The following is an 18,384-nucleotide window of genomic DNA, read 5'->3' on the forward strand; positions in this document are numbered from 1 at the left end:
TTTTTCCAGACGAAAGAAAACAGTAATTGGACCAGCAACATAAATATTCAAAACACTAATAGGAGATGATGGAAGCTGAGAAATCCATCCAGAGCAAAGCAGAGTATAAAGTACAAACAAAACTACGATAATTAGGTCATGACATCCATGGGAAGAGTATGGTTGTTTCTACTTATTCTATTCAATCGAACCCACCTGACCTGGCTAAAAAGACTTAAACTAATCTTTACAAAGAAGACAAAGAAAGTTATTGGGAAATAACTAGGTAGGTACACGACTATTCCCACCGCTGCAACTCCTGTGTAGCCAGGATCTACAGCTTGACCGCCAATAAAATAAACAAATGAAGGTCAAGTTTTAGGCGGGATTTTAAAGATTTTCCCCAAAGTGGCGGGAGGAACATCTGTGCTAAAATTCTGGTAAAAATCTAAGCGTTTTTGAATTAAATTCGCGTATATTTTTAATGTAATAGTAATTTTTTGTCGCTGCTTTTGGTGCCTCCCAAAACGTGATTACCTAAGCCAGTGGTTCCCAAAGTTGTCTGGGCTACGACTCATCTAATGCAAGTTCCTAAACTCGGGACCCATCTATAGGAAATTTCTTCCGCTGCCCAGCGGTTGGATCGGTAGCGTGGTGTATCGTTCTATAGGCAGGGCCCACTCAATGTTCGTTTGCGATCCACCACTGGTTTGCGACCCATAGTTTAGGAAACCCTGCTCTATGCAATTGCTTAAGTAATTTGCTTATGGGCTCTATCACTGGGGAGGAACTGTTTAGAAAGAAAGATAAAAGGGTAACAATATAACTCGAAACAATATAACCTTCAGACCTACCCGCTCCATCTTCTGCCGTCTCTCCAGGTACTCCAATCTTCGTTCCATAGCTAGCAGCTTGTTCTTGAAGTCGCTGGCGATGCAACGGCATAAATTCAGGGATTCCCCGAATATCCTCATCTTGCATTTTAACTCGTCGAAGTCAGTTCGGAATCTGAGAAGGAAATACGAAGAATATCTTGATTCTCCCGTCGAAAACGATGGTATTAAATTACGGATTCTCCATTATAAACTTTCATCCCCTATTTCATCCCCTTTAATTTTCGTTATTATGACAAAAAATTATTGTGTTTCGGCGCGTAACGCCTACGCAAACTTTTACCACAATTCTTCCTCCGTGTAACATCAACTATAAATTAGCTTAAGTAGTTTGCATAGTTAATTATTGAAACCAACTGTCAGTCTCATTCCGCTACCGACCTTTGCAATGTAAAGAGCCATTTTTGTAATATAACTAGGTATCCTGAAGAACTTGGGCGTTTCAATAGCTCCTATCTGATCTAAATATACAGCTTGCCTGTTTCCAGGGCCCAATCCACTTTATACCAAGAAGTTCAGTGGCGTAGGCGTAGACAGGCCCTGTGTCAAAATTTGTTAGGGGCCCCATCTAAAAAGGTCATTGGATCAAGGTGACCCTTTTAATTAAAAGCCGAGCCTACTCTTCCTATCCAAAAAGAATCCACTGTATTTCAGGGGCCCCGTATCATTGACACGGATGCGGTAAGTAGGTACTTACTTAACTACGCCCCTGACTCCCTGAGTGTTAGCGTTGTTAGCTAGGCGTGAAAAAGTAGGAGACAGAGTTACTTTACATTATGATATTAGAGAAGGTATGAGGGTAGAAGAGACTGAGGCCAAATCCTCCACTTGCTTCTGGTTATAATTGAGGGTACCTCATAAAGGTAGGGTCAGAGGAAGGCGCTGGATGCAGGCCACCACCAACCGGTCATTGCGGAAATCATTGGGGGAGGCCTAAATATGTTCAGTAGTGGACGACAGAGGTCCTATGGCTGAAATGTTGATGATGTGCTTGTGCAGTGGGTACCAAAGAGTTTGTGTAGCTTGGAAGGTACGTTTCTTCTCACCTGGTTATAGAAGAAGACAGCGAAGTGAAAGACACAGAAGTGGACGTATCAGAAGTGAGCGGAGACATGTTGGAACGGATCCTCGCATGCTCCTGATCAGTCTGCAGGCTCCCCCACTGATCATCACTGCTAGATGATGGAGTATAGATGTGGATCTTGGCTTTAGGGTTGAATGTGTTGTTGTGCCTCTTCATTTTGAGTTTTTACGGTCACAAAAGAGTTGAATTATAGAAGAAACGCATAAAAATCTTGACAGAGGATTTTGAGTGACAGACATAGCAGCTGACGTAGTATGTTTTTAAAATTGATGTAGATTTATTAAAGCTTGGCTTTCGTTGATAATTAAAACTTATTCAAAGTAACATAAAGTAAGAAGTCAATAATTGTTTCAAACTTGTCTGCAAATCTTTGGTCTTCTAAGTCAGCGCCATCTAGTTTGTCTATAAAGTGTTACTAAAGCATGCTTTAATAATACTTCAGCTATTCACCGCTAGATGGTGTTAAATAGGATAGAACTATTATTACTTCTTGCCGCTAGATGGTGCTAGTAATAATTTAATCTTGTATTTGTCTAAAAATTTTCATACGCATGGTTCCCAAATATTTGGTGGCCTTCATTTTTGGTTAAATATTAATTATAACAGATTGATGATTAATGTATGTGCAGTTTCCTGGAAAGATGAGCGGCCTTCACTCACACGTCAGAGTTTAATATTATTTATTATTATTCCATTAATATAGAAAACTGCTAATTTGGTTACATATTTTTACCCGGTCTATGTGATTCATATTACATTCCACGTAATACTGAATAACTGCGTATTCTATAACCTTAGTTTTTAGACATTCCTAGGTCGATGACCAGTAATAGGTATTTTTTACAATATTGTATAATATAGTGCTTGGGTTTTTGAATTACTTAGTAGAATTTTATTTGTTATTCTAAAACTAGCTGACCCCTGTACCGCCTATCTATACAGGGTGTTAGGTAAATGGGTATATGAGCCGACACTAGCCCATGTTAACATGGGCATATAAATGGTATGGTGAAGTCAGAAAATTGATATCTTCATTTTAATTTTCATATAAATCGGATTTTATAAAATGTATTTTGTATGAAAATTTAAAAAAATAAAATGATGATATCAAATTTCTGACTTCACCATACCATTTATATGCCCATGTTAACATGGGCTAGTGTCGGCTCATATACCCATTTACCTAACACCCTGTATAGATAGGCGGTACAGGGGTCAGCTAGTTTTAGAATAACAAATAAAATTCTACTAAGTAATTCAAAAACCCAAGCACTATATTATACAATATTGTAAAAAATACCTATTACTGGTCATCGACCTAGGAATGTCTAAAAACTAAGGTTATAGAATACGCAGTTATTCAGTATTACGTGGAATGTAATATGAATCACATAGACCGGGTAAAAATATGTAACCAAATTAGCAGTTTTCTATATTAATGGAATAATAATAAATAATATTAAACTCTGACGTGTGAGTGAAGGCCGCTCATCTTTCCAGGAAACTGCACATACATTAATCATCAATCTGTTATAATTAATATTTAACCAAAAATGAAGGCCACCAAATATTTGGGAACCATGCGTATGAAAATTTTTAGACAAATACAAGATTAAATTATTACTAGCACCATCTAGCGGCAAGAAGTAATAATAGTTCTATCCTATTTAACACCATCTAGCGGTGAATAGCTGAAGTATTATTAAAGCATGCTTTAGTAACACTTTATAGACAAACTAGATGGCGCTGACTTAGAAGACCAAAGATTTGCACACAAGTTTCANTGGAGCCGAACTGGCTGAAGCCGAACTGGCCTGTGCCGAATCCGCCTTTAATGGCTGAGCCTTCGAAGCCTGCGCCGGATCCGAAACCGGCTCCGTTGCCGAATCCTGATCCGGATATTCCAGATCCGAAACCTGTTCCTGATGAGCCGGTGGTCGCTGAGGCGGTGGCTGACGATCCTTGGAATGCTCCAGCGATCAATCCACCAGTTTGTTCCTGGAAACCGGCACCTTTAACGCCACCCTTGATCCCGCTTGATGTGACTCCCTTAACACCGCTGTTGTATTGGCTGTTGCCTCCGAACTGGCTGCTGCTGCCCTTGATTTGACTGGAGAAGCGGTTCTGGGTTACTTTAAAGCCGATGGCGAATTTCGCGAAGCGGGTGCTCTCGATCAGGCCGATCGCCCATTCGTACCATTCGAGGTCGAATTTGTAGAATGCAGCGATTTGGTTGCCGGTTTGACAGCCTGCAAATTGAAAATAAAGGGTTAGGAGGTTCTTGCACTGTAATTTTGATTTCAATTGGGTGGGTGGATAACTATTATTAGATCACAAGCTGTGGCTGTTGCTGATATGTTAGAAAATAGGTACGTTGTGAGCTTACAACTCTTACATATCTCTCGTCTATCATTAAAAGTATAATCTCCACACAAATCTTGGAAAACGTGACATCATTAGCAGGTGCTCTTACTTTTTTTGGTCTAGCCTTTGTTTTTTATACTTAGTCTTAGTCTTATACTTTGGCATTAAAATAGAAAATACATTTTGAATCCGGATCCAATGTTCAAAAGATACAATCTTCTGTCACGTTTTTTAATTTATCTGACAATACAAAGGCAGGCTTGTTGATAAATTTACATGTCAAATGTCAAAGCAATTATATTTTATGGCACTCCTTTGAAGTTCGTCATTAGATTAACAAAGCATTATTATTATTTAAGCACTTTTTATTTAAGAATGGAAGATTATCTTTTACGGTCATAATAGCAGACTTATCGACTTTGCAAGGGATCATCAACACTGTAACGCCTTTCGCGAGCTGCTGTCAACCGCGAGGCGAGGCGTTTACGTTACGTTGTGGAGTGTGCGTTGCAGTATGGAGTTTCTTACAAAGATTACTGACGAGTTGGTACGGTTACGATCCCTTTCCAGGTTGATAAGTGTGCTACGTCCTTTTTAAACAAAATAAGTGCTAACCTGAGTCCCATGAGTACAATCCCCTCAGTACGTAGTGCGAGTTGTCCGTGGTGCAAGCCAACGCACTTCCGATGTCAACCTGTAAGTAAAATAAATAAAATCCATTAGGCACAAAATTAAGAACGCTATTATTATCTGGAGAACATTTTTATTAGAACTTTTTCTTTAGTTTACGTAAATACAAGTCCACATGGTTGGACAAATCTCACCGATTTGAACAAGCATAAGGACTTCTTTACACCATATTAAATATTTTCAGTTATTTAACCCCTAATTGCTGTTGCTTTAGTCTCTAAAGCATGTTGTTTTCTCCTTTAATTAAGTTTGCATTTAACAAGTGTCTTTATTTTATGTTACTTTTGTGAACGCTATAATGTAACCTTGTTGGTGATCAAATAAATAAATAAATAACTAGTCTGATGGAAATTATAGAGGTGCGTAATTCTTCCCGGTTTTCTATTGAGCTGCATTTTGCATGCACGTCATGTAAATCGCGTGACAGTGAAATATTATAATGACAATAATAGGAGCTGATCTGTTGATGAAGTCGCTTCCGACTCCATCAACTTCCGACTGAATCGAGTGGCCATAGGAATTCCGCAATAAAACGACACAACCCCAATGAACTTGGGCTCGTTTGATTCGTATTGAAGAATAAAAGTTAAAATTAATAATAATTTATTAGCTGACTAACCAACATGATGCATTAAAAAAAATTAATTTACTGTTTACAAATTTGACTTCTCCATACCTTGCAGATATTGTTGACAGGGTTCAACGGCTGTCCGCACGCGCAGCTGTCCTGGTCATACTGTTCCAGTAAGTGAGGGTAGTCGGACGACAGCTTGGCCTGGCATTCTCCGGGGTTGAGCAGCGACACGTTGAGGCTGTGCATGATGCTGCCAGCTAAGTGGGCTGGAAGAGAAAGAGAGACGGGCTTAGCTTTATGTTTTAAAATCTACATGAACTGCTCTGGTCAGATTTGCTCGTAGTATACAGGGTGCTGATTTCAATCCTCGCCATTTTTAGGGATTTGATTAAGTAGCTTATTCTGATCACGAATCAGTAAAAAAATTGACTTCGAAAAAAATTTAAAACGAACTTCAACTTTAGTTCGTCAAAGAAAAATACCTATTTAGACTACATACTTTACCGTGGCTTCCTTCGTAGGTTATCTAACATGATAAGCGAGCGATCCGCGTAGCTGTAGTGTAAACGTATGGTGCAGTATTGCGAGCCACAATACAGTTGATGACGCACGGAAAATATTCGCTAAAAATTCCACTTTCGTTGGTAATTTTTTTTATGTATAATGCGTTTAAATTAATATAAGTCATAATAGATCACCTAAATAAATATGGCGATGATTGAAATCAACACCCTGTATTAGTATAGTAGGTAATTTCTAATGCGGTATTACCGTTAACTCATCGAACTAAGCTACGAGTATCTGTCTTACGAGCAGTGGCGGATTTACCAGCAGGCTGAGTAGGCTGAAGCCTAGGGCGGCAGATTTAGTTCATAATTATTTTTTACACACAAAGTACGAATTTCGGATACGCCAGGCCAGTAAAATAAGATCTAACACTCCCCCCCAGCCTAAGGGTGGTAAATCTGTAAATCCGCCTCTAGTTACGAGTGAATTCACCACTAGCGATGGTGGGGTTCGGACCAACGTTCCTCAGTTCTCGAGTCATTTATCTTTCAATCAATTGACGTACTTTTTATGAGCTGTGAAGAACGAAATTCTCTCATTCAAATATTTTGTGATAAAAGGTCAAGTAAACAAAAAGTAGGAAATAAATATTATTATTATATCAAAAATAAATGGGTGTGGTCGTTGTAGTGCTTTCGTGATCTATTGGTCGATTAAAATGGTAATAGAGTAATATTATTTAATAGCAAATTTATTCAAAATTCAAACGATGGGAAGGCAAAAAAGATGACTATATCTATTAATCTAGTTGTATAACAAAATGAATTAAAATATTCCAACTTATGACCTTTTATTGCGAGGCCAATATTAAAAATGGCGTTGCAAAATTTATTGAATCCGTAACCTCGCCAATTCTAATCTACTTTTGACAGTTTTATGTTATACTAATGAATATTTATGATTGATGATGTTAAATAACATTTAAATGGTATTAGTGTCGTAAATTGATACATTTCAATTTTAATTGAGTTAAAAATAACACTTGACCAATTAACGCCATCTAGTAGCGAGTAGTTGAACTAATAATTTTAGATTCCAACAAGAGATGGCGCTAGTGGTACCCTAACAAAAAGAAAAGAAATGTAGAGACATTAAAAATAAAATATTAAGTCCAATAAGCACTTATTATTCGACTAGCGGCCGCCCGCGACTTCGTACGCGTTGATCCCGTTTTACCCCCTTCATCTATCTTACGCGGTTTAGATTTTTTCATACAAATGTTTTTTCCCGCTAACTCCCGTTCCCGTTGGAATTTTGCAATATCCTGTTGTAACTAAGCTTTAANTGATCCGGTGGTCGCTGAGGCGGTGGCCGAAGATCCTTGGAATGCTCCAGCAATCAATCCACCAGTTTGTTCCTGGAAACCGGCACCTTTAACACCACCCTTGATTCCGCTTGACGTGACTCCTTTAACACCACTGTTGTATTGGCTGCTGCCTCCGAACTGGCTGCTGCTGCCCTTGATTTGACTGGAGAAGCGGTTCTGGGTAACTTTGGAGCCGATGGCGAATTTCGCGAAGCGGGTGCTTTCGATCAGGCCGATCGCCCATTCGTACCATTCGAGGTCGAATTTGTAGAATGCAGCGATTTGGTTGCCGGTCTGACAGCCTGCAAATTGAAAATTAAGGGTTAGGAGGTTATTGCACTGTAATTTTGATTTCAATTGGGTGGGTGGATAACTATTATTGGATCACAAGCTGTGGCTGTTGCTGCTTTGTTAGAAAATACGTTGTGAGCTTACAACTCTTACATACTCTCGTCTATCATTAAAAGTATAATCTCCACACAAACCTTGGAAAACGTGACATCATTAGCAGGTGCTCTTACTTTTTTTGGGCTAGCTTTTGTTTTTTATACTTAGACTTAGTCTTATACTTTGGCATTAAAATAGAAAATACATTTTGAATCCGGATCCAATGTTCAAAAGATACAATCTTCTGTCACGTTTTTTAATTTATCTGACAATACAAAGGCAGGCTTGTTGATAAATTTACATGTCAAATGTCAAAGCAATTATATTTTATGGCACTCCTTTGAAGTTCGTCATTAGATTAACAAAGCATTATTATTATTATTTAAGCACTTTTTATTTAAGAATGGATGATTATCTTTTACGGTCATAGCAGACTTATCGACTTTGCAAGGGATCATCAACACTGTAACGCCTTTCGCGAGCTGCTGTCAACCGCGAGGCGAGGCGTTTACGTTATAGATGACCCACGCTGAACTGTCCCACCAAACTCAATGACAGGGGGGCGCTACCATCGTTCAACTATATGGTTTCCAACATGGCAAAAATCTGAACCAGCGATCCGGTATTGACGGTGGCGCCCCACTGTCAATGTCATCGACAGGACAGTCCAGTATTTTGGAACTATACGTTGTGGAGTGTGCGTTGCAGTATGGAGTTTCTTACAAAGATTACTGACGAGTTGGTACGGTTACGATCCCTTTCCAGGTTGATAAGTGTGCTATGTCCTTACTGTCATGAAAATAAGTGCCAACCTGAGTCCCATGAGTACAATCCTCTCAGTACATAGTGCGAGTTGTCCGTGGTGCAAGCCAGAGCACTTCCGATGTCAACCTGAAAGTAAAATAAATAAAATCCATTAGGCACAAATTATTAAGAACGCTATTATTATTATTATCTAGAGAAAATTTTTACTAGTCTGGTGGAAATTATGATGTACGTGTTTCTTCCCGGTTTTCTATTGAGCTGTAATTTTGCAATGCACGTCATGTAAATCGCGTGACAGTGAAATTATGATGACAACAATAGGAGCTGATCTGGTGATGGAGTCGGAAGGTGGCCATAGAAACTTCGCAATAAAACGACACAACCCCATCGAATTTGGGCTCGTTTGATTCGTATTGAAGAATAAAAGTTAGTAAAATAATAATTTACAAGCTGGATAACCAACATGATGCATAAAAAAATTTAAAAAAGCAAGCATTGAAACCAATGCTTGCTATTTACTGTTTACGAATTTGACTTCTCCATCATCATCATCATAATTTCAGCCATAGGACGTCCACTCCTGAACATAGGCCTCCCCCAATGCTTTCCATGTTGACTTCTCCATACCTTGCAGATATTGTTGACAGGGTTCAGCGGCTGTCCGCACGCGCAGCTGTCCTGGTCATACTGTTCCAGTAGGTGAGGGTAGTCGGACGACAGCTTGGCCTGGCATTCTCCGGGGTTGAGCAGCGATACGTTGAGACTGTGCATGATGCTGCCAGCTAAGTGGGCTGAAAGAGAAAGAGAGAGAGGCTTAGCTTTGTGTTTTAAAATCTAAATGAACTACTCTGAGGGCCTAGTGTGAGTTTTCATCAAACGCGCTCACGTGAGCGCGTCAAAAAATGACATTAAATGTATGACGGTTTGTACTGCGCCCCTAGCGGGAAACGTTCAAAAACTAAAATTTTCATACATTTTTTAAACACGCTCACTAGTGAGCGCTTTTGATGTAAACTCACACTCAGCCCACTGGTCAAATTTGCTCGTAGGTAGCATATTAATATAGTAGGTAATTTCTAATACAGTATTCTAACTCATCGAACTAAGCTACGGGTATCTGTCTTACGAGCAGTGGCGGATTTACCAGCAGGTTGAGTAGGCTGAAGCCTGGGGCGGCAGATTTAGTTCATAATTATTTTTTACACACAAAGTACGAATTTCGGATACGCCAGGCCAGTAAAATAAGATCTAACACTTCCCCCCAGCCTAAGGGTGGTAAATCTGTAAATCCGCCACTAGTTACTAGTGAATTCACCACTAGCGATGGTGGGGTTCGTCGGACCAACGTTCCTCAGTACCAACGTTCCTACTAGAGGTACTGTACCTCTAGTAGGAAAAACTTTCGAGTTCGTTTCGTTGCGTATTCAAAGTGTCATCGAAAAATTTTGTATGAAAAATTAAACAGCGCCCCCTAAGTAGTTTTTGTTTCTATAAGGAACATACAGACAGACAGACAGACAGACAGACAGACAGACAGACAAAAATTTTACTGATTGCATTTTTGGCATCAGTATCGATCACTAATCACCCCCTGATAGTTATTTTGAAAATATATTTCATGTACAGAATTGACCTCTCTACAGATTTATTATAAGTATAGAATTTTAAATTAATGGATGTGTATAATAAAGACCGAATATTTTCTATTTGCATACAATTTGCATTCACGTGTAGGTACATTCGAATTGTAGGTCGTCCAATTTGGCGGTAAAACATTGCCAATTTATTTTTGTTTAGCATTATTATGACAATTGGGTAGAATGCGGTCTGCATCGATGAGGCAATTATTTAACTGACACTGCATTTTCTGGCAGGCTTTAATAACTATTAGTTTAAGAAAGATTTGGCAGCCTTAGGAAGAAATATCTCCAAAAAAGCCATCTTGTAAAAAGGTGTGTGAAATGGCTCTTACATAGTTTGCAGTCAAATAAAAATAGTAATTCATTTTATGCAGTTTGACACGTCCCATTTAACCCTACCACTGCTCTAGGACAATAATGTGGGCCAGTGCTAAAAAGAAGCAGCAAGAAACTCAAACACAGTTTACAAAAATATTTCATACTTTTTAGACCAGTCGAAATTTGTACCAATGTTTCTTCATCAGAAATGGAAGTTTCTAATGTGTGTAGGTGTTGTTTACGTGCGCATTTTGTTTAAAACTTGTCTAGTATTTTTCACAGTCAAAGTAGCCAAAAAGTTCGCAACACGTTTTTGCTACAATGAGGGCTATCGTTTTTATACTTAACACTTGGCACCCCTGGCGATTGACAGGACCTTACTCTACAGTGGCGCCATCTTGATGAGTGCAAATGCGATAGTCCTCCTACCACTTTAGCGCTCACCAGTTGGTGCCACTGTCTTCGCTACTAGCAAGTGACAGGACCTTACTCTACAGTGGCGCTAACTGGTGAGCGCTAAAACGATAGCCCTCATTGGAATAAGGTAGTTTTGTCAACTTTTTGGCCACTTTGGGTGTCACGAACTATTTGACGCTGACTATCGCCCGTATTAACAAACGATGCTTGCTTATTTAAATCAGCAAATCGAACGCACAGCGTTGCATAGAGCTCTGTGATTGTTTCGTGTGTCACCCTGTGCGTCCACGCGCACTTTGAGACCTCATAGTAATGTTTGTGAATACGGCTTATCTACTTAAGTCTTAAACTTTAGTACTCATTAAGTACTAAAAGAATATCCAAATGCCAGCTTTCTTGCTTAACATTCCAAAGTGTTTTCACATGCGTTTACTCTCAGTATTTATTACTTATTCAATATACTCATCTTGTGTAGAAATAAGAGCTATTTGTACCCAAATTAGGCACTAACAGCGCAAATAGTAATTGGCAAGTGACATTTTCGCATCGAGCGAAATATTTCGAAATTGGATGCATAATAAAACATATTTGGGTTAAAGCATTTGCAATTTTGATTTTAGACATTATATTAGACCATTGGTAAACCTTTATACCTATAGGAAGACGATCCTTAACTTCGAAATCCTTTTATAAGTCTTCTGATTAATTTCGTTGCAGGTCCAATGACAGGTTAACTTTCTCCCGACTCTGCCTTCACTGGTTGGGTTGTTGGCGGTCAAGCTGTAGATCCTGGCTACACAGGAGTTGCAGCGGTGGGAACGAGAGGTGGGAAAAGTCCCAGGGACACATATGCGAACATTAGGCCTCCCCAACCCGTCTGGCCAGCGTGGGGATGTGTAGGACAAATCTATTTGCCTCTGGTAAATTAGACAGTTGTGCTCCTGAAGTAGAGACTATGACATAAAAAAACTATGTGAAAACGCGTATCTTTCTGAATTATCCAACCCAAAACTATTGGTATAGCTTTGGAGGTCGCATTCCTACGGTGTAATGTAATATTGACTCCGCTGTTTACATTAATAATTTAGAACCCATCTTAAGGTCGTGGTTCGGACATTGTGAGCTTGTACTCGTGTATAACAGGGCGTGCTTGTCCAATATTTACGGAAGAACGTAAACTGAGTGCACCAAGGAGTACTAATTAGTTATGAACATCATCAGGTCATTTAGTCTCCACTGCAGGAGCGAGGATTTGTCCTGCACTCCCCACGCTGGCCAGACGGGTTGGGGAGGCCTGATGTTCGCATATTTGTCCCTTAGTCGCCTCTTACGATCCACTGAAAGAGTGGTAAAATAAGTCTGGTGAACTACTTATGATATGAACGTCTGTGTCAGCCATTTTATTCGCATCATCATCATCATTTCAGCCATAGGATGTCCACTGCTCAACATAGGCCTCGCCCAATGATTTCCACATCGCCCGGTTGGTAGCGGCCTGCATCCAGCGCCTTCCTGCTACCTTTATGAGGTCGTCGGGTGGGTAATTGTTCGCATATTCGTCCCTTATCAAATCGAATCAAAATCCATGTTTTTTTCAAGTCGCTTTTAATTTATTGTACTGTACATGGGTTTTTAAGTTTATTTATAGTCTATTAGGTATTTCATTAAGCCTGTGCACCCAGATTCCGAAGTTAGCGAGTTACACAATGCGCGCGCGCCGGTCATCGGATGGCAAACCGGTGGGACAAGTACGGTCGGCAAAAATGGCGGAGAAAATTTATAAAAAATATTTAAAATTTTATTTATAATGGTACATTATAGGCTAACTCGTACTTAAAGAAAAATGTTTAAAAAATAATCGTACTAAATAAATTGAATATCGGAAAATGCTGCATACAGTGTGCGTGTATACACGCACACTTTAGGCAGTTATGTAAGTATTTAAAATAATATTATTTAATCTATATTTGTATAACAATAACAGCTGTCTCTATCTGAAAGATATATTGCTTCTTAATGATGAGGCCACCTAAATTATTATTCCATTACAATTTTTGACTTTCGTACCTATAATAAGTGATAGTTTTTCGATATCGTATCTTAATAAAAAAGAACGAAACAAAACCAAAACGTTAGAAACGTAAGTAACAAAAAAATAACCGTCTGTCCTCAATGCAAACACGTGATATTTAAAAAAAAAACAAAAGCATGCACTCGGAAAATATTAAAAAAGTAAATAGATGATAAAATTTATACCAAATGCAACCTGATTAAAAGCATTTTTCTTATCTCAGTCGTAATTTGAATTCATATATAAAAACTATAAAATGGCAAAGAAAACGTGATCATTTCACGTGATTCGAAAAAGGTTATCAAGTCTTTTTTTCGAATGATGAAATACTGATTTGTCAGGTTTTTAGACCACGGCGCATCAAAATGAACACTAGTACCTTATATTTGTTGTAATAAATGCTATTTTCCAACAAAACACAGGTTAATATAGACGGATCTGGGACCATTTTCATTTATTGCATTTTTTTTTCAAAGACGGTCGACTCTTACAGACATTTTATCAATGTAATTATGGTTTTTTAGAGTATTGTTAGCTAAAGTTTTGTCCTTTTTAACCGACTTCAACAAAAAGAGGTTCTCAATCCAGTTGGTATGTTTTTTTTTAATACTATTCTAAAATAATTTACAGAAAGTCTAAATATTGTTATCTCTACAATAAATAAACACGCCTAACCTAACCTAACCTAACTAACATTTTTCAAGACTACGCAAAATAAGAGCTCAAAGTGAAAATGTGTAGCCACCCCTCAGTCTAGTTTCTGAATAATTACGAATTCTAGGGAGAGCGTGTATGTGTATTGATTAAATAACTAGATGTGAATTGATTAACTGCTAATTAGAATAAGGATGACCCAAAATCAGTGCTACACTAAACTCCTTTCGTTGCGGGTCAAAGTATGACAGTTTAACTTTCCCCCGGGACAAACTTGACCTTCACTGCTTGGGTTTTATTGGCGGTAAGCTGTAGATCCTGGCTACACAGGAGTTGCAGCAGTGGAAACGAGAGGAGGGAATAGTCCCGTAGCTATGAACGTTATTATTTAAAAAAATTACATGAGACTTTGAAAATGAAGGAGAAATATTTCTGTTTCTAATTTCTCCATTCTTTTTCGTTCGCCCATTTTTTTTAATCTCACCTAATCATGGGTTATCTTCATCTCTGATAATGTCAATAAAAAAACTGGGCATTCCCAAGGTATTATGCTAAATAATGACATGACATTGTACCTCACCAAGGTTGCTCGCTGCCGCCAATACTGGAATTTACATACAAACGTTTTGAATGAATAAATTACTATTGTGTATGAGCAGAAAAATGTCTGTAAGTTTTTTTGTTGTTAATAGATGAGGAAAAGGCCCTTAGATGATAAGGTTTCATTATTTTAATTCTTGTTTGAGAAAAAAAGAAAATGTAGCATTTGTTCGAATAAGAAAAAAAAAATAAGATAAATGTAAAAATTGTTTTTTCTCGGAAAGTTCCCAATTTTTTGGCTTAGTGTAATTCAGAAAACTTGAGGAAGACGGTGGGCGGAAGTTTGCATCGTGCGGTCCACACAGCTTATGACCGCAGTCTGTGGAGGAACACTATCTGTGGTCGCGATCCTCATTAGTGAGGGACCGAGGAAGAAGAAGAATTCAGGAAAAAAGAACACAAAAATTGAGAGACTATATAAGAAAAAGTATAAGCATGTATGTATGTATGTGTGTAAAAGTGTTTATGACCTCATTTTGAGTAGAGATCAACTTGGTGCCATAATTTTGTTTTGTTTATAAGGATGTATTCCTTCTTTTTTTGTTTTTACAAGCCTAGTTAGTTGTATTTTGAGTGATGTCCTTTTAACTGGTACGTGGTCCTTTCTAATTCAATTCTTTAAAAGTTTGTAGGTCCTTTTTAGGGCACTTACACACGTCCTAATATAACTTTCCTTTTTCCATTGTTCTTGTCCCTATGTCAATTATATTATCAATTACTACCGGCCGCGACTTGGTACGCGTGGATCCTGAATTACCCCCTTAGGGGTGGAGTTTCGTAAAATCCGTTCTCAGCGGATATCTACACCCTATAAGGAACTTACCTGTCAAATTAAAAGTTTACAGGTGTTATAGTTTTTAAGATTTTGTGACTAATCAGTGAGTGGTATTTCGCATTTATAGATTGACAAATGTTTTATTTAAATGATTTTAGCATTTTAGTAACTATACGGAAACGTTTTTGGGTCAACAACAGGATGTATTTTGTTAATAAATTCTTAAATAGCTGTGAAAAACCGCTCTATGAATATTAATTATTGGTTTCAACTTTATTTGGAATCAAAACAAAAAATAATCTGATACAGAATTTGGACTGTTTGCTATAATTTTAGATTAGTAATTAGTGTTTTTGTTACAGTTTTGAAGTAGATATTTTTGGAGCAATGTTTGAGAACAGGATTTCCGTTTTGCTGTTTTAAAGGTAGATAGATGTATTGTTTCGTTTGTTATACGATAATAACTAAGTTATAAAAGTTTTGAATGCACAAGATCATGAAAATTGTAAGTAAAAGACTTAAAAGAGAAAAAACACGATAAAAACATGTTATATTAGAAAAAAATTGCATCTTAGAACTTATGTATGTTGTACATTGATTACTGGCTCATGAATACAAAAAAAAAACGAAATAAACAAGCATTTCTACACCCTTTGGTTATTTTTTTAAGTTTACTTAGTTTTTGCAATTCACGAGAGCGAGTGAGGTTTACTTGTGTGTGTACGTGTACATGCACATAACGATAGTGTAATGTCTATCAAAACTTTTGAAAACGAACAGTAGCGAGCCACCACACATGTAAAGCCCACTCGCCTTCATTGCAACAACTACACTCGCGAGCAAAAATATTTGAATCATCCTACTTGTTCCAAGCGACCGTAAGAACTAAATTACTAATAGAAGATAAATAAAAATTATACCATTTTAAAGGCAATGTTTTATACTTTAAATTGATACTACAGATACATACATATTCATTCAGTTCTTAAGATGGCTCGAAACCAAACACAACGGCGTGATTCCATACTTTTGCTTGTAAGTATATAATTCATATTCAAATTCTTTGTTAAAAAGGCCCTTTTCAGGTCACTTAGGAAAAGAAGTGGCGGAAGAAACTCAGTTGTATTAATTAATCTTGTTTAATTAACTAAAACAAGAAGAAAACCCGAAGTCCATAGTAGTTCACAAGTGACGTCATTGCCACTCAATTTTTCTATGCTGTCATGTAAATTTTTGATGATTTACCGAGAGGTACCTATTACAGTAGGTGTGGTAGTTAAACCGGAATCTAACTATGAGCCATCATAATAGGATTTGTCAGAACAATAGATTGTTGTTATTAGTCAAAAGTTAAAGTTAGTGAATCCGTAAACGGATTTGGAAAAACCAATGTGTGTTTTCTTTCTATGATTTGCGAGTTGATGGAAATTTTTGTTTTGTTTCGTTTAGAAGGCACGACTATGTTTCAGTGATAAGAATTAGTCAATATGAAAAGAGAATTATAAGTTTTTATTTTACTGTGTTAAAACTAAGTTATTTTCTAAATTAGGCGCAGTGGTTCAGATATACTCGTGTGTAGGTACTATATTGTTTGATTCAACTCTCATCATCATCATCAACAGCCCTTTACAGTCCACTGCTAAACTATGAGCCTCCTCCACTATAGTGGAGGGTTTTGCCATAATCTCCACGCTTGGCAGGCGGGTTGGAGATCGCAGTTTAAAAGATTTATGTGTTTCAGAGAGCGCTGCTGCCGTTCTCTGTTTGATGTGTAGTCCCTAAGTCGCCCCTTACGACACCCGTGGGAAGAGTAGGGGTTGGTGACAAATGTATTATACTCTGCCGTCACCACACGTAACTGTACCGATGGATTAAGTATTTCTACGAGGACCGGTCCTGCGCTGCCTGCATCCAGNAGGGGTTGGTGACAAATGTATTACTCTGCCGTCACCACACGTAACTGTACCGATGGATTAAGTATTTCCACGAGGACCGGTCCTGCGCTTCCCGCATCCAGGCGCTTCCCGTGACCTTCAAGATCGTCGGTCCACCAAGAGCGTCTGACATTATAATTTATAGTTCCTCCAAAAATAACTGTTAAAGTCCAAGGAAGATTGTAGAAGTTCAATTAATTATGCATTTTAATTACGACCTTGTTAGTACGATAATATTGATGTAATGATATTGTATGTTTCTGAATATTTAATTAGAAATCAATGTGATTGCGACGTATTAGTAGAAGTACATTAAGAAGGACTTATTTACCTTACAAAGTATGTAAGTGAAGGTAGGCTCATAAGAACTTTAGTTGGGTAAGTACCTGGATGCAAGACCGGTCGTTATAGAAATCCTTGGGGGAGGCCTTTGTCCAGCAGTGGACGTCATTTGACTGAATCAGATTCTATTTGAGATTGCAATTCTGTGTAGCCAGGATCTTGACTTTCAAAGGTTGAATTAGTTCTGGGGGAAAGGTGCATTTTCTTGGGACTTTAAAGAAAGAAAGCTTATCGAAATAGTATGTCATCTATGATAAGACGAAAGCTTGAAAGCTACTGGCCTTATTAACAACACAGAGGGTTGTCAATTTTGTGTCTGTAGCATTGTAGTAACTTGGAGAAAAATGGATCAATTTTGATGCGGATCAAATTGAGACTGACAAAGGTGACTGAGTTTCTTCAGCCACTTCTTCTCAGCACCATCCCATATGTTGTCCCGAAGTGGTGGTAGGGCAAGCTATATTTGGGACGTGTATAAGTGCCCTGGAAAGGGCCTATGTACTGAATAAAATATTTGAATGTGAATTTGAAAGCTGACGTTTTGAATGCGAGAGTGAATAGGCACTTACAGGGCAGATGTTATGCATCTCACTTAACACCAGGTGATATGGCGGTCAAATGCTTGCCTTGCCATACATAAAAAAGGTGCTCCAGATCGATTTGTAGCTATTTTTTGTGCTATTTAGATTATTTTGGGAAAAATTTATTACTCGAGCTTAACTTGTAATCTGTGAGTATCGATTTATACATCGATATGATCCAAAATGATTAAAAAAACACATCCGCGTTGCCTTTCTTGATGCTATTTGTCTCTACGCCTACTGATTATATTTTATTATGCTATATGTTAAGTTGGCAAGCAAAGGTTCACGGTCACAGCTTATTTATATTTGATTTGTATGTCAAAGTCAACACAAGATGGAACAGGCCACGGAATGCTCTTTCGGCGGTTCTTCAAAGTTCATTAGTCATTAATTCATTAATTTATCACTTAGTCAATGTCTTTTCTAGGATTCCGTTTTGT

At 38.0% G+C, this 18,384-nt stretch overlaps 1 protein-coding gene across 1 annotated transcript in view; it reads right to left on the reverse strand.

Moving 5' to 3' along the window:
• Window positions 1-3,681: 3,681 nt before the first annotated feature.
• The window catches only part of LOC114363065 (inactive serine protease scarface), an 89,624-nt gene continuing 74,921 nt past the window's right edge, over window positions 3,682-18,384 (reverse strand). Inside the window, exons 13-15 of the mRNA XM_028318671.1 lie at window positions 5,687-5,850; window positions 4,936-5,014; window positions 3,682-4,205 (exon numbers count right to left, since the gene is read on the reverse strand). Coding sequence (XP_028174472.1) covers window positions 3,682-4,205; window positions 4,936-5,014; window positions 5,687-5,850 — 767 coding nt within the window. The remainder of the gene's footprint in view (window positions 4,206-4,935; window positions 5,015-5,686; window positions 5,851-18,384) is intronic.

Source organism: Ostrinia furnacalis, unplaced genomic scaffold (assembly GCF_004193835.3).
Source record: "Ostrinia furnacalis isolate ACB-3 unplaced genomic scaffold, ASM419383v2 OfSCF6976, whole genome shotgun sequence".
Classification (NCBI taxonomy): Eukaryota; Metazoa; Arthropoda; class Insecta; order Lepidoptera; family Crambidae; genus Ostrinia; species Ostrinia furnacalis.